Source organism: Macrosteles quadrilineatus, unplaced genomic scaffold (assembly GCF_028750875.1).
Source record: "Macrosteles quadrilineatus isolate MER2022 unplaced genomic scaffold, UCM_ALF_1.0 Scaffold_3__2_contigs__length_128488019, whole genome shotgun sequence".
Taxonomy (NCBI): Eukaryota; Metazoa; Arthropoda; class Insecta; order Hemiptera; family Cicadellidae; genus Macrosteles; species Macrosteles quadrilineatus.
In genome coordinates, this window is record NW_026542596.1 from 33595481 (window position 1) to 33622707 (window position 27227).

A 27227-nucleotide genomic window follows, 5' to 3' on the forward strand; every position below is an offset into this window, starting at 1 on the left:
TAGCTACGTTAATGAGATTAACAGTGTGTGCAATTCACAAACTGAAACCTACCATTCGTCGTTGAACAAGCTTGTGAAGAAGTACATCGGAATTTTATTCAAGAATGGACATCTTATATGTATTGCTTGTAATTGTAAGTACTGTCCTCCCGAGTTTTAATATTTTGGTTAGTTTCTGATTATTTCGTGAGTTTAGCAATCTGCACTGTATTGGATTTTTACAGACTAAAGTTGGTCATCTACTTTAGGGAACGGAGGGGCGAGCGACTACTAATTTTAAACTTGGAAATGTTATTTATTCTTTTGTAGAAATCCATACTAACAAATGATTGTGCAAAATTAAAAATAAGCCAATAAATAACCCAGTTTGTTTAAATATTTATCTTATTACTTCTGGTTATTAAAAGCTTGATGACATGAGGTCAAACACAATGCGATGATTGCAATTGGATTAGAGATTCTGACGATGATTGGAGGACCAGATAAAAAATGCACATTAGAACTACTTAAACAAAATAATAACGTTGTTAGTGATCTTGAATTACTTTCTATAGGTTACATTAGGTAATATTACATAGTTATCGTCTGAATTTGAAGTCGCTATTCATTAGTAGGAATATAGTGGGCGAGAATTCTAGTAAACCACAGTTTTATCAGTCACACCGATCTTTATTGGTCTATACCAATTTAAACATATCCCATACGTATTTACTGATATTTAAACATTTACCATACGTCAACATTGCTATAAATACATATTACCAACCAAGAGGTCTTTTAAAAACGTTTACAGTCTATATTGATGGGATGAAACATTCTGAACCTATACGTTGCATCAGATATTTATGAGAACGTCACATAATTTGTTTTTAATTGTTGCATGTATATTAGTTTGTTTATTTATTACAGGTTATGGATGCTTATATTTTGCCTGCTGTAAAAGCTAGTGTGAGTAATATTTTAATACTAGTGAACCCGTAAGGCTTAAAACGCCGCAAGGTAACATATGAATTTAGAAAACAAAATCATCGTGTTATATATTGACTCTATGTCGAAAATAAAATAAAAGCCTTATAAGGAAAGCAGTCCAGCCATTGTCTAGCTGTATGTGTCTTATATTTAGTAAATTAATAAGTTTTTAAGTACGTTTTAGTATTTTTTTATACATTTTAAAAAGCATTTTAATAAAACATATACAACCGATGTGTAGCATATTTGAAGGAAATTAAAATGCTGCTTGAAGAAACCTCTTTAAAATGAACACTAAAACACAAATATTTTAATCACAAAATTACTGCCTTGAATAGGCCTATTAATTTTTTTGTCGTAAAGCCACCTTCCGGTAGACTACTATGGTTAGAAATGTATCCTTACTTATCCTTTCTTTATCCTTACTCGTATGATGACCACTGACTAGACTATGATGTTTCTATGAATGAATAAAGTGAACATTCCTCTCAGAAAAATATAAATGCATTTGATTAAACAATGTTCTACGACCGTTTGTTTGGTTGGCACACCTGATTGTTATCATAAATCAAATTTTTTAGTAGAAATTAAACAAATTATAGTTTGACTAGTGCCTTGTAGGGACATAAGTCCGCAAAAGCTCGATAGTAAAAAACAAATTATTTTAATATTCAAACAAACTCAGAAATATATTATCTGGGGCAGAATATAAATATCCCTATACACAAAATATTTTGTGTAAAAACAGTTTGTTGTTTGTCTTTGTTTGCTTTTGTTGATGTTATTTTCAATAAATAATTTAAATCACTCCGTAGATTTCAATCTGCTGAAGGCATCAAACATATAATTGTTTGTGAATAAATACAGGTATTTGAAAATTTTAAAAACTAACAAATGGATGATTAATTTTATAAAATATCTATATAATTTTACTGATTCAATATTATTCAATTACAAGTGTTTGGGTCCCTAAACAAGTAAATAATATTGAATCAACAAACACTTATTGATGTTTTGTATTAAAAAGAGTAAATTGTAATTCCACCTAAATATTGTTTCAGAATACAGACTATAAAATTAGTACCGTAAGCTCTAACGTTGTTGGTGGGTTTACCGGAGGACTCTACTGGGATGGTGAACATAATCGTCTATACTGGCTAGAAATTGGTCACGGTGATGATCCGACGTCTATCGTCTGCTACGATCCAAACACAGAGAAGACCTACAAGGCTACAATTATAGGTAGGGATCCAAAAACAAGTAAATATAGAAATAAATCTAAGTCGGTAATTAGATGTGTTTGAGATTCGTCCGACTTATATTAATTAAATACCAAGTCTTCGAGCCATTCCCAATGGTGTTTTTTAATGGTCAAAATAAAACTAAAAGACATGAAATTGACAACATTCTTATATTGCAATACAAATGTATTACTTATTGCATTAATAATACTACTGTAACGTAAACATATAGAATGGTGCAACAATATTAGAAATATTTTTTTTATTTCAATTCAAAGCACTCATACATTATCGTTTTTCAATATTATTTGCGAAACCATTGAGAAAAAAACATGCCAAGTAACATAACACAGCTAACTAAAAATAGAAAATAATGAAAATATATACACCTTTAATAATCAAAGAGGTTTGGTTTTCATCACATAAAACTTCCACCCTTCATATTACGATGGTATATTTCATAACTATTATTTTACTACCAATATTTATACTAAGATCACTAATTACAGAAACTCGTAACAAACTAAGAGTGTGCTGAAGATCCAAGAAATTAATAACTACCCCTGTAAACTAGCGGACTGAGCGAATTTGCATTTACCAGACTAGATTTTTGCTAAACATTCCCTTATGTTGTCACGTTTTGTCGAATTTGAATAAAATTTGTTTTAAAGAATTACTTGTTTTGCTGCAACATGGAAGTTAATAACGTTAATTTTTATTGAAACATTAACACACTTTATAATGCCCCATGAAGTGACACCTCTTTCAAAGGCATCAGTTGAAAAGAATCTCGGTAAAAACTAGAGGTCCCTATCTCAACCCAATACAAAATTATGTCAATTTTTAGTTTTTACCAACCTCAGCGACCCCACATAAAATACTCAAAAGAGGGCAGTTCAAAAATGTTAAATGTAATGCCTGAAAATTAAAAACTGCCACCATTTTGTATTGATTTGAGGTAGAGACCTCTGGTTTTCGCCGAGATTCTTTTCAACTGAAGACCTTCAAAATGATGTGTCACTTGATGGGGCCTTATATTTAAAAACTTTGAGCTGCCCCCAAAATACCTCATTTTGGGATCCGGACAAAACTGTCCTACTGTTTAAAAAGGTAGTTTCTACTTTATTGTTACAGTATTATTACTGTAATATATTACTGTAATGTGAGATTAGTTTCTCTGGTACAACATACAGGGTGATTGATATAAGTGTGCCAGCCGTTTTATTCGAAAACTATAAGAGATATCAAAAAAAGTTAAATGGTAAGTGCCTTGGATTTTTTATTTAAAAAATTATAGTCAAAAGTCAAAAAAATTATTTTAGCCGCCAATTTTCCAATATGGCCGCCAACTTTGATTTTTCTTATGGAACCCCTGTATTTTATGATGTATTCTGGTAGAAAAAGTAATTTTAAGACGATTTTATTCTTGTGATTTTTTTCATAAACCTAACCGTTTTAAAGATAATAATGGTTAAAGTTTTGAAATTTCTGCATGAGAAAGAGTTTCGATAAAGGCCTAAGCAAGCATGCCAGCTGTTTTGCTCGAAAACCATTCAAAATTTCACAACTTAAACCATTATTATCTTTGAAACAGTTAGGTTTATGAAAAAAATCACAAGAATAAAATTGTCTTAAAATTACTTTTTCTACCAGAATGCATCATAAAATACAGGGTGTTCCATAAGAAAAATCAAAGTTGGCAGCCATATTGGAAAAATGGTGGCTAAAATAATTTTTTTGACTTGACTATAATTTTTTTAATAAAAAATCCAAGGCACTTAACATTTAACTTTTTTTTATATCTCTTATAGTTTTCGAATAAAACGGCTGGCACACTTATATCAATCACCCTGTATAAAACGCTAATAGGGGATATAGGTGTATATTTTTACATGGGCTCTCTCATGCTGATGAAATACAATAGGTTGGGATAGAGACGTCTGTTTTTCGCCACATTCTTTCAAACTAATGGTCTTTAAATTGGTGTGTACTTGATAGGGGTTGCTATTTAAAAATTGTAAGTTACCCCCAGCTATTTGGAGTTGGGGGTGAATTTCAAAATAACCCTCAAAAGTACTTTATATTACCGTAGTAACGTTTATCGAAGCTCGTTTGAAAATATGCAGCCGTTCAAAAATTAACCAGGGGGACTATTATGGGATACCCGATGGGGAGAAATCATTGAGAGCGTCCGTATTTGAGTCGGGCCGAGCTCCGGCAGCACCCAGGGCAAAAAGGGGAACCTAATACACAAATATTAAAGATACACCAAATTAAACCAAGTCTACCGGATAACATTGCCGCTACCCGAGTTATTATCTTAAGTTTTCGGTTATTACGCGTAATGTAGGCCTATGCTTTTATCGACCAGGTTCACGTCATCAATCGTGACAAAACAAACGCAATAAAAGATGGGCTAGTCCGATAAAAATACTCAATATATGATTAGATCTGTAATAAACATTGTAATAGGTAGCTAACTTCTCAAGAATGACTCATGATTATCTTCTTCAAGTTTTTTGTATTCTTGCTGGTTAAAAACAAACTAGTCCATAAAATTTTTAATGGTTTTCGGCAAAATACGATGTTACCTAAGTCAGTGGATTTCACCAATAGATTTTTAGCCTCAAAAGTCCCTTATTCGGACCATTAAATATAGTTCCTTCACTGCATTTAAAGAATATTATGTTAAATAATAAACACAATAACAAACAGGAGATAAGCTGAGACCTTTGTCCATGGTAATTCGAGTGAAAGGGACGCAGGACACGTTCCTTATAGGAGTGGGAGGTGCTCTAGCTTTGATACGGTGGGATTGTACAAGTGATAGAGATATCAATCCTGTAGAGATATTCCGCTTGGAAGATATGCGATTTATTTATGGAAAAGCGGATGCTGAAGGAAGTCTTTGGGCTGGTAAGTTGGCAATTCATTAAACCAAATGCAAGGGTCATGCATGGGTAACAATGTGCGTGGATGGATGTGTTTTGTGTTGGGTAACATAATGCTGAGGGAAATGGTGGTATTTGTATTTCTCCTACCCTCCCTCTTTCTTTAATGCTGTCCTGTATCATAAACGGTAACTTTTTATATATGTGGAGGTAAAAGAGACCTATGTTAAAAAAGTTACCTTGTTCCAGTTCAAAATAGCAATACCTCCACTAAAACAAACCTGCTGACTAATCACATTTCAATTTTCCTAAGGTATTGCCTGTGTGCAATGTTTGGTTTTTAATATGCTTTTATAATGTTAGTCTTGGCTGTTGTATCAAAATAAGAATTTGATTCTAGACTCACAGTTGCAATTTCAACCTGTTTGTACCTTAATTGTATATTCTTTCAAGGTTTAAATGTATGCTATTAAGCAACCCAATAAATTACAGACGCTACTAGTTTCAGCTCATACATTGAGCCATCCTCAGGCGGTACTTGTTTTCTTTTCAGGTCGTTTGTTTGCTTTTCATTTGAAGATATTTCTGGTTGTTTCTGTTAAATCTGTCTGCAAGATCATGATGGAGGGTGACAAGCATTATATAGGATTTAGAGTCTAAATGACTGTTTAGACACACTGATTTTAGTAAGTAGTCTATAGACCCTAGGAAGTCCACACTACACGCTGGCCATCTGTGTGCACAAACATATTTTCACCACACTATGATGTTTTCACCACACTATCATGTTTTTGGCTGTATTACATACGTTAATTGGTGGCCGAAAGTTACGTTTTGCTGGCGATGCCAGCTGTCCATAATTTGGGGACCGAGCAGGTTTTTACAGGCCGGGGCCGCAAAATCAGCTGTCCGCTTACTTACTTAAAACATGAATAAAATTTAGAATGCATTTTAAATACATAATCAAAATCCATAGCATTTCAATAGAATTGTTTTATTGTCACCGTTGCCTAGCAACTATATATTTTTATTTTTGCTGATTCCTCAAATTATTTCTTCACATAACCTTAAAGTTTTAGTTGTGTTGACTATCAGTGTGCATTATTATTGTGGTGAATAGTGGTAATAGGGTATAGTGTGGTGAAAAATAGCGTTCGTACCACGGACCGAAATGGTTTTGCGGCTCTCGATCGATTTAAGTTCTCGACTTCGTCTCGAACTTAAAAACTATCTCGAGCCGGCAAAACCTCATTTTCGGCCCTAGGTACGAAATATACTATTTTGGCTGTATTACATACGCTAATTGGTGGCTGAAAGTTACGTTTTGCTGTCCATGCCAGCTGTCATCGTAATTTGGGGACCGAGCAGGTTTTTACAGGCCGGGGCCGCAAAATCAGCTGTCCGCTTACTTACTTAAAACATGAATGCATTTTAAATACACAATCAAAATCCATAGCATTGCAATAGAATTGTGTTATTGTCACCGTTGCCTAGCAACTATTCATTTTTATTTTTGCTGATTCCTCAAATTATTTTTTCACATAACCTAAAAGTTGTAGTTGTGTTGACTATCAGTGTGCATTATTATAGTGGTGAATAGTGGTAATAGGGTAGTGCGGTGAAAAATAGCGTTCGTACCACGGACCGAAATGGTTTTGCAGCTCTCGATCTTCATTTTTATTTTTGCTGATTCCTCAAATTATTTTTTCACATAACCTAAAAGTTGTAGTTGTGTTGACTATCAGTGTGCATTATTATAGTGGTGAATAGTGTTAATAGGGTAGTGTGGTGAAAAATAGCGTTCGTACCACGGACCGAAATGGTTTTGCAGCTCTCGATCGTTTTTAAGTTCGAGACCCTCATTTTCGGCCCTAGGTACGAAATATACTATTTCCTGCCACTGCCTCAAAATTATTGTTATTTGTGTTCACCTTTTTCAGTTCAAATTACCGTTAACAAGGCAGAGTATGGCTTTTTGATGAGCTAAACAAAAATACTTGTGTTTATAGTAGAATCCTACGAGATTTCTTTTCATAATTAATTTTAGATTATATTTTCCCTTACGACTTAAAATATTTGTACCGGTACCTATAATTTTGTCAAAAATTTTCCCACCTTGGCTAATTTTAATGGTTTTATTAGTACAGTAATTAGCTAATCCATTGTTAGGACTTACGAATTTTTAAAATATACAGTTTCAATATAGAGGTGCAGTTGAAAGCACAGTGTATTGAATGGTTTGTAGAGACGAAATCTGTGGTGTAATTTTTGTGTGTGTGGGTTTGTCAAAGATCAAGTGTATCACTCACCGATAATAAACATAGACGAACCTAAAACAAAGGTCAGAGAATCAGTTTGGAAAATATCTAATGACTTCTCTAATTGCATTACAATGTGTGATCAGAGCTGGAACACCAGCTCGACATTTTTCGAGCAAATAACCGAGAAGAGGTTAGGCGGTGAAACCATGGTAGGAAAAACCTATACTGAAGAGAAAAAATTGCATACAAAGTAAACTTTTTATCTTTGGTACTTTCATATTATACCGACCACACCTTAATTGAGTTAGGTTACCAAATTATTTTAGGTTAGGTTATTAGGTTAGTTTAGGTTAGGTTAGGATAGGTTAACATAACCGGAAGATAACATAACTTAACCTAAAGGGGCCCAATTTAGGAGTGGTTGGTTGGTATAGGATCAAAGTACCTTACCTATAATAATAAAGTTCTTTGGCCAGTTTACTTTTGATCGATTCTTTTTGGGACACCCGCTATAGGTAACAGTGTGATTCAAAAGTCCCAGAACGTAGTAATAAATTGTATACTATCATACATAAGGGAATGGCGGGCCCGATCCCTGGGTATCCTACTCACATTAACTAAATCTATTCTATATATATAATAAACTGAGTCAAATGTTGTGAACGGAACTACTCCCTCATTTTTAGACAGATTTTGGTGAAAAAATGATCCTGATCTATAGTTTTGCAAAGTGGTTTTCATTTTTTGAAACATTTATTAGTTTGCGCCGGATCTTCCAACAAAGTTGTATTTCCTCCCATAAGGTTAACATAGAGGAATCTATATTTTTGTATTGGAAAACTTTGTCTGCACTAATTTGAGATAACGACTAGGCTTAGAAGATTGGTAGAGGTGCCTAAAGAAAGGTCTTGGTCTGTAGATGAACCATCAAAATTATAGCCATATGGATAATTTTTCACTATTGGCCACTTTTGCCTATATTTTATCATATTATTCAAGACAGATCATAATAGGTTTACGAGATGATTATCATGCAGGTTTTCAATCATTGGAAAAATGTTAAACTGTGTAATACAATACAAAATAATACAAGTGCAGAAGGGCACGTTGCCCATATGAGCCGTGACAATATTTTGTTGAATTAATCGTGGCTCACCGCAACTGGATTAAGCTTTTAATAACTTTTATAGTTGCAATTCACTGCAGAGTTTACAGAGAGGTTACTTTGATGTATTCATTCAGCTTAGCGAAAACGTAGATACATAGCCTATACAGATATAAACTTGAACCTGTGAATGTTATTAGACTGGCGAAAAGAGCTGTGCATGTTTACTAGCTCTACTCAGCAACAAAACCCATTAAATTTATCCATAAAAAAGTTTACTGAGCAGCAGCCTAAAAAACACTATGTAACTTACCCATATAGTTAAAAAACATAAAAAATGCTCAAACTTGATACTACAAAAAAGTTCAGGCCAGAGCTATTTAAATGCACTTGAATTGTGACATCTATAATTTGGCATATATTTCTCTTAACTCTTTCAAGCACAGTGTTACATTTATGTAACGGACTTTTTGACTTCTTTGCTGCACGGTGTTACATCTTCGTAACGCGAGACATTTTATTTTTTGTAAACGAGACTACTAGCACTATGCATCTGAAAACTTTAAATGTTAGTACTATGGACCTTTGCTAGGTGGCAGCACCATCCATTTGTTTACATTCTGACAAATAACTCCTAGAAAACAGCTGTTCCTGGTGAAAGACTCGTGCCCAAGATCCCGTCTTTATTTTTATGCAAATGAAAGATATGTTGTTATTGCTTATATAATTCCTATGCTGTTTTGTAATGTACTGTTATAATAGCGTCCCTTATAATAGTTTAGAGTCATTAAATCAGTAAACTAGAATGTATTTTGAGTTTTCAAAGTGCGTTACTCAAATGTAACACCATGCAGCTCAGCGTTCCAAATATATCTATCCATAAATAATAAATTAACTATAAAATCTTACAGAAACTTAGTTTTAATTGCGTTTATGTATTTTTATAAATAATATGACATTATAAATAGGTTTTCTCATATTTTTGGCTCGATATTGGTAGTTTTTTCTTATGTAATTACAATTTAGGATAAAGTTTGGGCATATTGGAACATTTTTTTATTGAAACCCGCCTTTAAATTTATGTTTATATTACTTATAAATAAATTGGCCTTTATATTACTTTGTTTTGGCTAAGTAACTTTTACATTTTATAATTTTTTTACATTTATCGGTGTGTGAATTTTCTTTTACTACATTTATTCAGGTCTCTTTATATTGTATATGTGTAAAATATATACTTTCTTATATTGTAATTTGCATTTGTATTTATGATATCCCCAAAGAAACCCTCTAAATAGATTTTTAATATTTAGGGGATTCAATAAAATATGTTCCATTTGCTGCACGGTGTTACATATGTGTAAATCCCTTTTATCACTATCTGATAACAAAAAAAATATTAATGCATTTTTATATAGCCTTAAAAACTTAGTATGGTTCTAAACACAAATTATAAAGTATTTTTAAACATTTCAACAACAACAAAATTCCGTGCAGGTTGGGGTCACCTGACACCTGTATTTTCCGTGCTGGAAAGAGTTCCAACAGATTATTCATCTGCAGAAGAAGTTTGTTGTGCTCTTATTGTGTCTAATAACATCCAAACACAGAAACCTTAGCTAAAATAGTACCTATCTTGACGGATGATTTGCAGTGGAATATTACGGACCGTGGCCCACTTGGTTTTGAGATTTTTTAAACAACACTAGACATCGACTGTAAAAAATAGCACAAAGAGTAATTATGATTTAAATAGCTACTGCCATGACAGATAGGCCATATTCCTTGTAAAATATGTTCCATCATCCTTTATAAGATACGTCGATAAACAAAAATGCATGTAAACGTAATTAATTACGTCACAGTCAATTTACAGTATTTGCTTTTTGGAAATTAAACATTGGTTTGTCATTTATTTGTATTATTTTTGTTGCCAATAAAGCCTCACGAACATATGAACGAGGCCTCTAACAGTTCAAGTATAAAAGCCAGCTTCAGTACAAGTACATTCCACTTCACCTAACATTCCGAAGAGAGGTTATTGACAACTTTATGTAATTGATAAGGCTGAGACTTTTGACATCCGAATGTCATGGAATTCCAGCTTTAACAGTAACCCCATGACCAATTTCTCAAAACTATGCTAAAGGGTTATTATTGACACAGAAGTATGCTATGATGGCCGACGTGACGAAGGAAAAAATCAAACTTACAGAGCTTAAGGGTGGAGCTCCCAATGAAGTAAGAACGTGCTTTCTCGACAAACAAATATTTTTCTCAAATTAAAGCATTGATTTTATCTGCATTAAAATGATGAAATCGTGGAAGTGTTTACCACAAAAGATCCCCAATCAGATTTTAATAATAAGAGAGACCAACTAAAATAGTAATAATGACTCCGATGACTTACGGTATGGAATTTTATTTTATTCATTGAATGATAAACCATATTTTGTAACCAACACAATAGTCATTATTGTTTTTCATTTATTACTCATTAAACACTGCTAAATGCTAAAACAATTTAAAATGTCACTTTATTTATCGGAGTTAGATTAATTAGCGTAAGCCTTGAAAGTAACCATTGATTTCGACGGGTCTCACCTAGTTTTAAATAATTAATTAGGGGTAGAAGCGAGGTTGATACAGAAATATTTGTACAATCTTCCTTATTTCCTATCATCAATCATCAATGAACCATCAAAATATAAGAAACTAGATTGACGGTTGCTTTAAAGGCGTACGACAATTCTTCTAACTGTGACAAAAAGAGTGAAATAAAAAAATGTGAGCATTTAGCACTGTTTAATGAGTAATAAATCGGCATAGAAACAATAATAAGAAAGCAGTGCTGCATTTCCAAAAAGCAAATACTGTAAATTGTTACGTAAATAGTGACGTTTACAATGCATTGTTTTTCACCAACGTATCTTAGAAAGGATGAGGATATCTAGTTCAAAAGGAACACGACCTTTCTGTCATGACAGTAACTGCTTAAATGGTAATCATATCTATTTGTGAAATTTGTTTTACAGTCGAAGTGTAGTGTTATTTTCACAAATCTCACTTAAGGCCTACCAAGTGGGCCACGGTCTGTATAGGCCACTGCAAAACCTCTGTAAAGATATATGTACTATTTTAGGCAAGGTTTCTGTGTTTGGATGTTATTAGACACGATAAGAGCATAATGAACTTCAATAGCACAAAGAGTAAATACAGAGTGCGGCAAAAAACCGATCCATTTTCTGCAGCGCACTGTTCAGCGACAGGTCGTCTGAGGGTGGTGGGATTAGGCTCGTTGGAAAGCCTGCCTAACGATGCCATTTCTCCATCATAGAGCAGTGGTCGTATGAACTACGTGTGGTTGTTATTGAGTCGTTTAAAAAAAGTTATGATTTAGTCATTGCAACTTAGCGGCAGTTTCGTGCTTTTATTCAGTTAGGTGGACATAGAGAGGTCCCGTTGTGATTATCTGTATGGATGATTGCCAAATTATACAGACTATTATTCTAATCCATAGGGATGAAAATTAACCGCAAAATTCGTATAACTGAGCGGTCAGACATGTTCAAGGCAGCCGCTTGTTTTCGGGCTGGCCTACGAGGACTGTTTTCCACAGCAGCACGAACTCTATCGAATGTTTGTTGTCTGGCGTCCGATCTGACTTTGGAAGGCCTGTCAGCTTCCTTTTCAACGCAGAAGCCGTTGTTCTAATGTAAGTAACCCGCATTATTGTGCTACGGAACGGAACTTCTCCATGTCGCCTTAATTGAAAGAATGCATGCAACTGCCGCTGAGTAGTAAGAATGAATTCACTATTTTATAAAAACGATTCCATAACAACCGCACTAGCTCAGGCGATCACTGCTCTATGACTACAAAAAATGGCATTGTGTAGGCTTTCCAACGAGCCTACTCCCACCACTCTCGGACGACCTGTCTCTGAACAGTGCACTGCAGAAAATAGATCGGTTTTTTGCCACACCCTGTACTATTTAAGCAGCTACTGTCATGACAGAAAGGTCATATTCCTTTTAAACTAGATCACATAATCCTTTTTAAGATACGTTGATTAACAATGCATGTGAACGTCGATATTTACGTAACAGCCAATTTACAGTATTTTTCGCTCTTTGGAAATGTCACATTGCTATGTTATTTGCATTATTTGTTGCCAATGAAGCCGCACGATCATATAAACGAGGAGTCCCTAACAGTTTAAGAATAAAAGCCAACTTCACTTCAAGTATATTCCACTACACCTAACATTTCGTAGAAAGATTATATTGACAACTTTATGTAATTGAAAAGGCTGAGACAACTAACTGTTATCCCCCATGTAAAGGAATTCCAGCTTTAACAGTAACCCCACAACCAATTTCTCAAAACTATAATAGAGGGTTATTCATTGAACTGAAGTACTATAAGAACTGACGCGATGTGACGAAGGAAAAATCAAACTTACACTGAAACGGAAATAACTTCCTTTGAAGTTAGAAGGTGTCTCCTTAACAAACATATATTTTTTCTCATAGAGTAATCTGCATGACACTGATGAAATCGCAGAAGGGTTTAACTACAAAAGATCCACCAATACGATTTTAATACTATTTAAAGATTCTTCCAAAAGAAGAAATACCAGTTAACATACCCAATAGTTAATAACTCCAATGACGTAGGTATAGGAAATATTTTATTCATTGAATGATCAACCATATTTGGTAACTATATCAATTAATATCATTATTGTTTTTACACTTATTACTCTTTAAACAATGTTATTCACGCAATTTATCGCAGTTTGCATAAACCTTGGAAGTTCGACGGGTTTCACCTAGTTTGATTATATTATTCGATTCATACCGTTTCTGTTCTAATATCCGTGGAATAATGCTATCAGCTATTTCTTGATCTACTTCATGGAAAAGTCACCAGCTGATCTTATGCCTTTGTTTATGTGTCAAATACTGCTTCCATAAGCATTACATTGAATCTTTGAGGGCCCGTGGGGTGGATTCCTAAGAGATTGGTTTGACGCCATATGGATTTGATATAGATGCAAAATTTGAAAACGATTGCTTCAACCATCTAGGAGGAGTTTGCGTATTACGAAATGCATAAGAGTCGTCGTATAAGAGCTTCGCTCGCTCCGCTCGATTACAATTTAAATATTAAAAGCTGTTTCACTAAAAATTAGAAAAAAATTATCCATATGACGATAATGTAAACTAATCTGGGTAGGGAACTTTAAAGGCTTCTGAGGTAGAGCCCTTAGGGAATTTACTTAGTTTTTCTTTTGATGGCTCATCTACAGACTGAGACCTCTCTTTTGGCACCTCTACCATGTTTCTACGCCCAGCCGTTCTCTCAAATTAGTGAAGACAAAGTTTCCAATTAAATATTTAGATTCCCCCATGTTAATCTTATGGGAGAACCCCCAACTTTGATGGAAGATTCTGCCCAAACAAATAAAGATAAAAAAAAGAAAAACACTTTGCAAACTACAGATCAGGGTATTTTTTTTACACTTTAATCATCAAAATCGGTCCAAAAATGAGGGAGGAGTTCTGTTTACAAAAATTGGCTTAGCGTATTATATATATATAGATAGATAATAAACCTGTCACGTAGTCATACAGAATATTATATGTCTATTTAATTTTTAAACCAGCTGTGTGGAATCTATATCTATATACTTATTTAATACGCAAGCAGGATTTTTGTGACAATTACTCCTCCGAAACTAATGAACCGATTGACATGTTTTTGGTGTCAATGGAAAGAGCGTAACATGAAGTTGTGCAGGAAACTTTCTTTTTAGGTAAATAATTAGAGAGTGAGGCCCTGGGGCCCTTTAAAGTTTTGTATTTCTCCATAAGATTAACATGGGAAACAAACATTGTTTTGAAACTCCAGCTGTTGTTAGTAATTGAATATTAATAATTGGTCTCCATGGAAGCATTCACAATGTTTACATTTGCTTTGATATTCAAATGTAAACAACCAGAACTGTCAAATGCCTATTTCACAATTTCAGACAGCTGAAAAAAAACAACTATGTGGTAGGTTTATTCAATCCTAAACTTTATGATAGATTATTATTTATTATAAATCTATTTCAATGGTTATGACACAGATATTTCCCATTGCGAAGCAAAAATTAAAAGTGAGCAGAAGAACATATTTTAATTGTAAACAGTCAATGTGTAAATTATCCATGTTGTATTAAAAATGTGTATAGTTTTGGAAGTTGGTTTGCGTTTAATGGTATAAGTTATTAATTATTGAATGTTTATTTTAAGGATTCATGGCATATGAGTAGGCCTATGCCTATGATAAATAACACCATTTCAGAGTTCTGCCAGTTTTTGCCTAGCTCTGTTCTGTAGAGTTTAAAGCCTACACCTTATTGTCTACCAATTGGCTAAATAACTTAGGTACGGTATATTATAAAAACTGACAGCCTTTTTATGTTGACTTAAATTGTAAGCTTACCTTTTCCCGTCCATGTGCAGTTTGATAGTTAAAAATTAACCCCTTAAACTGGAATAGGACTGTTATGTAAATAGTGAGTATTTCCATTAGTTAATAATCTTTTAGTCGACTCTTTCAAAATCATCGGAAATTATGACTGTTATTAGTTTTTTAAACAAGTCATTTGTTAATAAATAACTCCTATACTTCTTAGCAATTGCTCGATTTCGAGCAACATGTACACTAGTTGTGAATTAATGTGCTTCGGCAGTTCTGCTTGCTTACATTTTGGTGGCATAGCAAATTGTAAACATTCTGAGTGTTCTCATGGCAGCCATGCAGACCAAACAATATTTACTTTTAAAATCCTCACCTCAGAACTTTTAAAGCCAAAGGGGCAAGCAAAGCCCACGGTCAATATCGAAGTGTGAATAGTCCTATTACCATCCTTGGTATAGTAGTGATTTTTTTAAATTTAAGCCCAGTCAGTTCAGTAGTTTTTACATAATTTAGTAACGTGTTTTATTACAGACAGTCACCATTAGATTGAATTGACACCATTACTTTCACAGTATAGATGTGAAAGTTTGTGTGTTTAAAGTTCAATCACGCATTAACTACTGGTCGGATTGGGCTGAAATTTGGCATGATCATAGCTTACATTCCTGATTAACATATAAGCTTATTCTTATCTCCAAAATCCTTTCGGGCTCCACCCCAGTGGCCCTGCGATCTCCCTTGTTAACCTTATGAGTATTCATATTTAAAAAGAAGAATCTTAACAGCTGTTTCAAATAATTATGTTGCTCCAATGATGTTCAATAGCATTTGACAAGTTACTAGGCTTACTAACAGGGTGCAGCACCATTATTTTGTTTGATTTGAATTTAAGTCAAGCGCTAATTTGAACTATAAGCAACAACAAAAAGCTTTAACGCACATTGAGTTATGTTTACGTTTTGCATTTCATAAATCAATTTCGTGTTTGGGCAAATAGGGTGTTTTTAATTTTTAAGTGCATTATTCATAAACTTAATGAATTTTTTATTTTCAAATGTTTATAAAATGCATTTTGTTTGTATGTTTGTTTTCACCCAAAATAATGTCTAAGAAACGGAGTAGCATGTTAATATTTGTAGTGCATTACTGTTCAAGTCAATGATTTTGATGGAAGACTAACATTGTATTAGTGGAAGTTTGGAGCAAGTCACATGGTCAATGTCAACCAAGTGTAAAATACTTTACAAATTGAGATATTCTTTCCCATGAATAGAGGCAATACAGCAGGTCTGCACGTGGTAATTGTTTATCTTAATACTCTCCTATGGTTCTGCCTTGACAGCTTCCAAAGGTGCTATGCTATTCCTATGAATACAGTTAATATTAGAATTGCCAAATTGATACAAATAAGATGCTTGAAAATGATTTTGTTAGTATTTTATAAAAACTGTGGGCATTATTCATTAGTTGTTAATTTATTATACAGTATATCTATAGATCATAATTATTCTCATAAGCGGTCTCTTCCCGTTGCAAAGCCCGGGTATGTTGCTTAGTATTTATATAAGTTTGATCAGTACTAATCGAAGCTGTAGGCTTCTGATGTTCACACACTCAATACATGCAAACAACCTAGAGCGCACCTATATAAAACTAGAAGGCAACTCTATACGTTTATTAAAAAGATTATAATTTGCATAATTTTTAATCTAAAGGTAAAGATTTCTATCAGGTACATTGAAATCAGGACCCAAACCAAGCTGGTACAACCCTAGAAGGTATAGCTATGCATCAATCTATAAAATTGACGAAGGGAAACAATCAAAACGAATTACTTCTGGAGAGGATATGATGGACGGCTTTGAGTGGAGTTTGAATAACAAAAAGTTCTATTTTATGGATTCTTGGAGTCGTAAGATGTATGCGTATCAGTACGATAGCGGAAGAAAAAAGCTAAGTTCCGGTATGTAAATCACTTACTTGTTACTTTTACATACTTGTACTTTTTACTTGGTGTGAAAAATATAGTTTCCATCATACTGTCCGGAAAGCAGACGTTTTTAGTTCTCTAAATCGTACGCAAAAATATCGTTTTTGGGTAGCATCAAAAGGTGAAAAAACATAATAATGTAAATTTTTAGTTTGTCAACCTCAAAATTTAATAGTGCATTATGAAAACACTGCTAAGTACACGATATTTAAAGCTATTTTTGTAAACATCAGAAATTTAAACATTGATGACGACTTTGTACTGTATAACCTCAAATAGCGTGGTCTAATTTTGTAACGGTTAGAAGGTTATTTCCACAGTATGATGAAAATAGTCGTTCATCACATGGAGCAAGAGTGTTTTTGTTTTTGTTTTTTACTCAATCGTATTTCCAAGCTCGGGACGATTGCGTACCTAAAGAGCCACTTTCGCTCCTAGCGATGTAAACTACTATTGTTAATTGCATATAGCTTACAATGTACTAAAACACAAATATTTTCTCACAGCTAAGATACATTATATTCGACCTATTTTAACTCAATTTTCAAAGAATAAAACAATTGATCTTCCCTCGAGGTCGCAGCCATCCGTCAGCCACCAGATCTGTAAAACTGCATTATATCTTATGGAGCCCTTCACGCTGAGGTCACAGCCATCCGTCAACCACCAGATCTGTAAAACTGCATTATGTCTTATGGAGCCCTTCACGCTGAGGTCACAGCCATCCGTCAACCACCAGATCTGTAAAACTGCATTGGGTCTTATGGAGCCCTTCACGCTGAGGTCACAGCCATCCGTCAACCACCAGATCTGTAAAACTGCATTGGGTCTTATGGAACCCTTCACGCTGAGGTCACAGCCACTGAGTGGCAGCAACGCTTGTCCTTTCACCCGAATATCTGTTAATCGCCACCACTGACAATCGCTACCAACTCAAATTTTGCGACAATCGCTACCAGTGGCCCTGAGTCACCACCCTCACCACTACGTGACGGCATACCTTAACATACTCCCCTCCCTTCACTAACCAAACCACCCTATTGGGAATGACCACTGAAGTAATACCTATAATTCATTCTGTGTAAACGGTTCATAAACGGTTCTGTGTTTACGGTACTATAGTTCATACTACTGTTGTTCGAAACAGAGGTCGACGCTGATTTTTTAATTACCTTTTTAGCTTATTTAGTTTGGTTGTAATGTAACTGAAATTGTACTGCCGCGCCGCACCATGCAGATTCTGCCTCCAATCTCACTTTTAATAAAGTTTAGATATTCAAGTCTGGAGTTGTACAGAAATGTTCCTAAACTACTTAGAAAAACACGGAGTACATTTAAATGTTCTTCGTTTTATTCTTTGTATTCATCTAAAAATTAATATTGTTAGCTCTTTTATAAAAATCAACATGACAGTCAGAATATAAAGGAACGTTGTTTTAAGAGTTTTAAAACGTACTTTTTTGACTTACTGTATATCTTTTTTTAATAACACACTAGTTATTATTAATGCAGAATATAATGCCACAAGACAATTTTAATGTTGACCAGTCCATTCCGTTGATGCATTGCAATGAGTTAATCACAAGCTTCTGATCTTTTTGATAGCATAGGCAGGCTAGTGTATAAGTTAAAAAAAAAACACGTATACTGACTAAAAACAAATAGGGTAAGAATCAATATCAAAAATACATCAATATACATTGTGACGTTAACATTTGAAATTGACTGTCCTTTGGACTTATCGCTAACTCTACTCTGGATCGGAACTAGCTAATTCTGGTACTATGAAGTAGCCGTGATCATGGTATGACACACCCTCCCCCCCTCATCACAACACCCACGAACCCTCTTTCCAAGAACGGGCCGGACTGGTAGCGATTGTCACTGGTAGCGAATGTCACTGGTGGCGATTTACAGGACACCCTTTCACCCACGGTGGCTGTCACCAAGTTGCTGAGACCTTCTCGCTAAAATGGTACTTTTTTTTCATGTCGTATAATTCATTCACCAAGGTGTAATCGAATGTTTTGCTTATTTCTTGTGAATTTTCCTTTCTTCTTCGGTTTACCAACAGATTCAGTAGGCCTACCTTCTAGGAAACGTACACTATTGTTTAAAAATGTATTGCCCTATCCATCCAAATCATCGTCAACAAACAACTCAATGTGAACATACAAAGCAATATAGATAACGTTATGGCTAAAAACAAACAACCGAGAGTCAGTGACACAAACAAAGTGAAACAACAAAAGTGGACATCAGGACAGACGGGTGTACAGGGAGCGCGCGTATCCCCGAGAGCTAGGTCGCAGCCACTCTAATGCAAGGATGGTCCCAGTGGTGGGGGGGGGGGGTCAGGGGGGTCGTGACCCCCCCCAAATATATTTTTTATAGATAAACTATTATACCAGGGGAACTTTAATAATGTTTACTGCAAATCGTTCTACCAAATTCATTGTAGTATTTACACTAGTGGTGAAGGAAAGGACTAATTATTACAAACTCTAACCTTAAACTCGGGATTGTTTGAGTCCGACTATTTTTTTACGATATGAAAAGAAGGGAAGATCGGCAGACGACGGACGCTTTCAGCCATATACGGCAACGGCAGTGTCCGATGCTGGCGTTCGACGTTCGGCCGCATTCTTCTTCTTATTGAATTTGTAGGCATTTGCTATCATTCATTTTAACCTGGATGACTGAAAACATGAATTGGGTATTGGATAATGAAAAGAAGTTGTATCAAAAGTCAAAGCTTTAAAGGCAGTTGAACATTAATTTGATCTGAGTTCAGTGTTAGGAATTTGCAATTACAGTAATGTAATTTAATGATTACCGTAGCAAATTTTAAAACTTTCAATACTAAATACTAATTTATATTTAAAGCACCTGATATCATATTTAAGAATACCACAACCCAGTTGGTATGTTGCCACGAAACAACAACAAAATGGTATGTCTCAGACTTAGATGCGGAAGGGACGGATAATTTCCATGCACAACTGCAAAAACGTTGCACAAAAACTTTATTCTCGCGTTGAGAACACTGAGAACCAATTCTTCAGGCGGTAGCAGTGACTAGCAGGATGGCAACGTTAGTTGGGTAGTGTACTTTGTGTAGGTTAACTGTTGCCATAGACTAGTATGTTTTATCTATGCTGTTGCTCACTGGGCAGGCATGATGCAGTAGCAGTCGTGTTGGGTGCAAGTTCCTAAACACTTCTTAATTAAAATAAGTTCTCTGGTTCAAAATCTTGGTCTGATTTTGGACATTTTCTGTTTAGCATGCACATCGGCACCAGTTGAAAGGGTATTTTCGTAAATCAATAATGATTGAATGTGTTTTAATGCTGCGGTATTCCTTCGTTATTAAAACCACAAGTCTCAACAATTCAAAAACAATACAAGTTAATTTTTAAAATTTCTTTGGCCTTTAAATAAACCGGGTAGCTTGAACACATTAAACTAGGTCCTCAAAATAGCTTAAAAACCACTCATTTTAGCACGGGGATATTCCATGCCCCCGGTGACCCCCCCAATTTGTGGATAGGACCGCTCTTGCCCTAATGTGAAGGGTATATCACAAGGCCCGGTAGGAATTGAGTCGATGAAAAATCACAGTGGCAGCCACTGACCAGCGACGCAGTTCTTCAGTGACCGGGTCGCTGCCACCCGATAGTGTGAAGGGCTCCATAAGACACATTGAAATTTTACAGATCTGGTGGCTGCGACCCAGATGGAAGGCAGCTTTTTTTTACTTTACTGACTTAGTATGCTATAGAGGATAAAGTATAAAATTGTACAATTTGTGCAATGTCCCACATCATAAACATGTGCAAATTTCACATTCAAACACTCGCTCTACATTACATTAGATTTATGTAACTATGAAGTACCTAATAGCCTAAATGAAACTATTGATTTTAAGATTTGTTGCCTATTTTTTTAATATCAAGGTTTTAAAACCACAAGAACCTAAAATTGATGTTTGTTGTACTAAACCATTGTTGTCATAGAATACAAAATTTATACTAAAATACTAAATGTGTCTTAGAAAATGTGATGGTTCGCACTTACACCGAAGACGGACCCTCACATAAAATATCTAAATACATTTCTGGTTATGGAATCACGATCGACAATAACGGACATTTGTGGATCCCTGGAAACGGCCTGGGAAAGGTAACTTATAAATATTTAACTACCTATTAACTTATGCTGTTATTATTAATTTTTTTTTATTAGTCTATATTAAATACAAATTAATACAAATTTATATGAACACAACTCTTGATACATGTTTATTTGATAATAATGAAAGGTAAACATTGAATTATTTACAATATGAAATTATTCCAGTCATATGATTAATATTAAAGTAAAAGATAGATTCTTGGAATATATAACAATTCCTCCCTACTTACTTAAAAGATCGTTCATTTATAAGTTCATCCTTTTAATCGGTTTTCTGATTCTCATTGAACGGCGAATGTTAGGGACATCTGGTTGTGAGGTTGCATTTGAACCTTCAGCGTCTTGTTGTATGATTGTACTCCTCTTCGGCATCTTGTTGGCTGCTTGTACGATTGCTTGTACTTGACGCTTCATTGTTAGTTATAGGGCTTTTTGTCTCACTATCAGGCATTGAGTTTGCTGTAGGACTCGATGTTTCAGTGTCCGTAGTTCCTTCCCAGCTTGGGGTGCTACTTGAGACATTTTCTGTATCATGTGACCTTTCTGAATTGCCTTTTGATTTTCTTAACATGCCGTACCTTGTATGTCCCACGAATGAAGGTTGTCTTGAACAATTTTGATTGGTATTTTGGAATATTAAAGTTCGATGAGTTTGCGTAGGTGGTACTTTGGCTATTTGGTCGCATCGGTTGTTTGAACTTTCTTGCCTTGTTTGCTTCAATGAGCTAGGTAGATGGCTTTTGTAATGAGTAGGATCTTTTGGCACTTGACAAGCTCGAAGCTGATTGAAGTGACGTTTTATCACATACCCATCATCAAGTTCCACGAGGTAGTGAAGTTGCCCCAGCCTTTCCACCACAGTTCCAAATTTCCACAGAATGGATCCTACGTAATTTCTTGATTGTACTCTCTCCCCAATATTGAAATGTTTGTTAAATATTGGTTGTTGGGCCTCATTTTTGTCATCTTCACCAGGCCTTAAGAGATCTAGCTTGGTTCTCAAGTTCCTGCCAAACATTAATTGTGCTGGGGATGCACCAGTACTCAGTGGTGTAGCTCGGTACCGAAATAATAGTGCACATAGTTTTTCATGTAAAGTGCCCTGTTCAAACTGCATGCACCTCAGTTTTGTCTTGAGTGTTTGGCAAAATCTTTCCGCCTGACCATTAGTAGAGGGGTTTCCTGGTGCAATGAATCGTTGTCTTATTCCTTGGCGTTTGCAGAATGCTTGAAACTCTGCTGATTTGAAAATTGTAGCATTGTCACTGACCAATATTTCTGGTAGGCCATGGTGACTGAATATTTCTCTCAGGTGATGAATAGTACTGGCAGTTGTTGGCGCACTTTTTATTGGATATATTTCTGGCCACTTTGATCTGGCATCTACAACAATCAAGAAGTTGTGATTTAGAAAAGGTCCTGCATAATCCATGTGGACTCGCTGCCAATTGCGTTTTGGTATTTCCCAAACATGGGTAGGGGCCTTCTCTGGGTTTTTCTTATTCTCACAACATGCCTTACAACTTGCCACCATACTCTCAATATCTGTATCAATGTTTTTCCAGTAACAGTAGTTTCTTGCCAGACTCTTCATCCGCACTATTCCTACGTGTGTTGAGTGTAATTCTTGAAGGATTTTAGGTTGTAGCTTTTTAGGAATGACAACACGATTTCCTCTAAAATTGATTCCGTCTTGCAGTGATATTTCTGGGTCAGCGACTTCTCCGTTTAGGAGCTTTTCCTTTAAACAAGAGAGTTCTTCATCAAGTGACGTTTCTTTTTCTATGTCTTTAGCCATGATAGTATCAGTTGTTATGCAGTGTATTGTTTCTCTTCGAACAGTGTAATCTTCGTCAACCACATTGATATTCTCTTCTTTTATTGGCAAAGGATGTCTTGAGAGGTAATCTGCATTACAGTGGTCGCTTGACTTTTTGTGTACAATCTCATAATCAAATCCTGAAAGAAAATGAGCGTATCTAAGCATCCTGGATGAAGTCAACAGTGGTAGTTTCTTGTCTGGATGAAATATGGTCATTAGTGGTTTGTTGTCAATGGCAAGAGTAAACTTCCTTCCGTATATATAATCAAACATTTTTTTACACCCCCAGTATACAGCAGTTGCTTCTCTGTCCAATTGGCTATAGTTGCGCTCTGCAGCAGTGAGGGATCTGCTGGCAAATACAATAGGCTTCTCTTCATTATTTGGCATTTTATGAGAGAGCACAGCTGATAAGCCAACAGGACTAGCATCTGTGGCAAGTATCACGGGTAAGTCTGGATTGTATGGAGTAAGAACTGTGTCACTTGCTATCTCTTCTTTAACACGAGTAAAAGCTTTTTCACATTCCTGGGACCAATGAAAACGTTTGTCTTTCCTTAGAAGCTGGTGTAAGGGGTTTAGCACTGTAGATGCATCTTTGATGAACTTTGAATAGTACTGTACTAGTCCAAGGAATTGACGCACTCCTGTGATATTTGATGGGCGGGGAGCATCCTGGATTGCCATCACCTTTTCTGGTGATTTCTGGATACCATCTTTGCTGATGATATGACCCAGATACTGCACCTTTCTCTCAAAAAACTTGCATTTTTCAACATTTACATGTAGATTGTGTTCTTCCAATTTTTCTAAGACCTTTATGAGCCTGGATTGGCACCTTGCAGCCTTGTACAACAATATCATCAAAATACGCCACTGTCCCTTCAAGATTTTGTACAACTTGGTCAATAAATTTATGAAATTCATTTGGAGCTGTCTTAATTCCGAAAAACAGTCTTTTGGCTATATATGTACCCTTATGTGTGGTAATTGTTTGGATTTTAGAACTTTCAGAGTCCACTGAAAGATGTAAATACGCCTTGTAAATGTCTAACGTGCAAAAATAGTTTCCATTCCTCATTTTGTTCAGGATGTCCTCTATTCTTGGTATTGGGTAACGACTGTCATGTAGTTGTTGGTTCACAGTTACCTTGTAATCCGCGCAAATACGGACGGATCCATTTGCTTTTGGAATCACAACAATTGGTGTTCCCCACTCAGATTGGTCCACTTTCTCTATTATGTCTTCCTTTTCGAGTTTTTCTAGTTCATTCTCAACAGCTTCTCGAAGGGCATGAGGTACTGGTCTGGGTTTTAAGTACACAGGTCTTGAATTATCTTTTAGTTTTAAAGAGCATGTAAAGGTAAAGTTGGGTGTTTTACCAATACATTGTTCAAAAACGCTTGCGAATCTTTGCTTGATGGATTTGACAACAGTGTTGGTATCAACCTCGGGTTTCTTCATACTAACAAGATTAATATTGTGTAAGTTAATTTTCAATTTTCGAATCCAATCCCTTCCAAGAATAGCGTTTTTAGGTAGATTTACAATGTATAGGTCTTCTCTGCAAGATCTCCCTTCGTAAGATATGCTTAGGGTACAGACCCCGATTGGTTTGAATATTTGTCCAGTATAAGATCGAAAAAGAGAACTTGTTTTGCAAACTGGAACATGTAAGTCTAGTTTCTTGAAGTCATCATTATTTATTATGCTAACGCGGCTTCCAGAATCACACTCAAAACGTTGCTGTTTACCGTTTAGAGATACGTTTATCATCATTCTGTCATCTCCTTCGTCATTCTTCAATACATTTATGATCCGTTGAACGTCGTATTCATATTCAGAATCAATTTCATCAATTCTTTTTACATTTTTCTTTGAATACTGTAATTCCTGTATTCGTTTCATGATACAAACCTTTTCTATGTGTCCATCTTTATGACAATACCTGCAATTTAGCTCATCTATCAATCGGCAATTTTGTGTTTCATGGTTATTCCTTCCACAGTGCAAACAGACATCTGAAAATCCCAGTCTTTGTAGCCTTTTGTTTTTGTTGTCTTTCTTTTTGCTTGAGTCATTATTGAAATAGTTTATGGTTGATAAATTTTTGTTTTTAGGTCCAATTTTGTTCTTTGTTGTTTTACTGATTTTGTGAATGTCATTTTGATTATTATTAGTATATAAAATCTGGTTGTCAAGTTTTGATGCCTCTATAGCCAAGGCGATTTCTAAGGCTTTTTCAAATGATATTTCACCTATTTGTAAGAGTTTTTCTCTTATGTCTGAGTCATATAAACCTCTGATGAATTGAGCCCTGAGCATAAGATTTATTACTGATTTTGTACATTTTCCTTCATTACACCCAGATTTGAAATCTGCTGAACAAGCCAGTTGTTTGAGGTCTGTAACATAATTTGTGATTGATTCATTTCGATCTTGTAAACGTGATAAGAATTTGTGCTGTTCTGTAAGTATGTTCTTCTTTGGGCTTAGGTGCTCATTTAGTAATATCAGTAACTCTTGATATGTTTTTGAGTCTGGTTTGTCTGGAGATGTTAGACTACAGATCAGATTGTAGTGCTTAGCACCTAAGCAATTGATTAAAAATAAACCTTTCAATTGTTCTGTCTCTGAATCATTGTCTGTCAATCCTTTTATTTAAAAAAATATTTCTAAACGCTGAGTGTAGCTTTCAAACGTTTCCTTACTTTCATCATAAGCATCAAACATCAAGGCATTGCTCTGTAGTAGTTCCTTGGTACTATGTTTTGATCTAGGCTGTTCTGTCTGTTGAATTGAATGTTGTGTCATTAATGTCATAAAATTGTTCAAAGTAGATATAAGGTCTTGTATTTCAGTCATTTTCTTCCTCGTCGCCAAATTATTAAATACAAATTAATACAAATTTATATGAACACAACTCTTGATACATGTTTATTTGATAATAATGAAAGGTAAACATTGAATTATTTACAATATGAAATTATTCCAGTCATATGATTAATATTAAAGTAAAAGATAGATTCTTGGAATATATAACAGTCTACATTCTGATTACTGTATTGACATTTTTCAATATGATATTTATCATGTTATGTCAATATAACCGAAGAAAAATGTTTAAAATGTATATTTCGCTATCTAAACCTTAAAATCAATAAATAACACACTCAAACTAATGTAGCTACTTTAGGCACATTATATACATATATATGTATATATATATATATATGTATATATATATATATATATGTATACATATATATGTGTGAGTATATATATATATATATATATATAAAGGCTATACTAGGTAATACAAATTATAGTGAATTGTAACAATAGGAAATTATTTGTTACGAGACCTTGATTTAAGTTATCTTATTTGCTTGCTTACTCACTATTATATAATAACAAATTCATGAACATAATATGGCAAAGTAAATTTAGCAACGTTTGTTATATGTTTGTGCATGGAAAAAGGTATTGTACGATTTTGAAAATTGTACAGGCTGTTAAATCGTAGCTTGTCTTTAAAAGATAATTGGATAACAACTCATTTACCAACATATCAACCTTGATTATTGGATTTAATACTAATTATTTGTTTCAGATTTTTCAAATCGATAGTAAGTTTCCAGGATCATGGAGTAGATTATTAACAATAAAGACAGAGATTGCATTAGCGGATATGTGGCCGACGTCTGTGTGTTTTGGTGGCAAAGACCTCGACATTCTTTTCGTAACAACCACTCATTTTGATTGGACAAAGGATCGCCAAGAGATGTACCCAAAATCTGGAAATACGTTTATGATTACTGGGCTCGGGGTGACAGGAGCGAGACCCAGCAGTCCCGTAAAAATATCAAATGATCTGCTAAAGAAATGCTGCTAGGAGGAAAGGAGTTTAATTGACCATTATATTCCAAAAACTGAATAAAAAAACATACGCAGACACTAATTTGTCAATGACATACCTAAAAATTAATCTGTTTTCTAAGAGTTTGGGTAACCATTATGTAATTATTCTTCAAATTAGCCTTCTTACAAATGTTTTACTCGTTAATCATTAAATCGGATTCCTAGTTTCTGGCATGTTAAACTATACAATTACACAGCTTTTAATTAGAAAAATGTAAGTTTATATGTCCATTGCTGGACGGGTGTAGGTACTTGACCGAGGCTGTAATCCTCTTCAGAATTCTCGATTCCCCACCCCTCCTCCGATGACCACCGAGGGATCAACCCAAACAAAGATCTGGTCCGTTGTCCGTCTCCC

At 34.9% G+C, this 27227-nt stretch overlaps 1 protein-coding gene across 1 annotated transcript; it reads left to right on the forward strand.

Annotated features, from left to right (window-relative positions):
• Window positions 1-26909, forward strand: LOC128990166 (regucalcin-like). The gene is made up of 7 exons (XM_054412446.1): window positions 1-134; window positions 910-948; window positions 2031-2211; window positions 4926-5126; window positions 16674-16904; window positions 20986-21113; window positions 26562-26909. The coding sequence occupies exons 1-7, from the start codon at window positions 105-107 to the stop codon at window positions 26841-26843; spliced, it is 1092 nt and encodes a 363-aa protein (XP_054268421.1). The 5' UTR covers window positions 1-104; the 3' UTR covers window positions 26844-26909.
• Window positions 26910-27227: the final 318 nt, after the last annotated feature.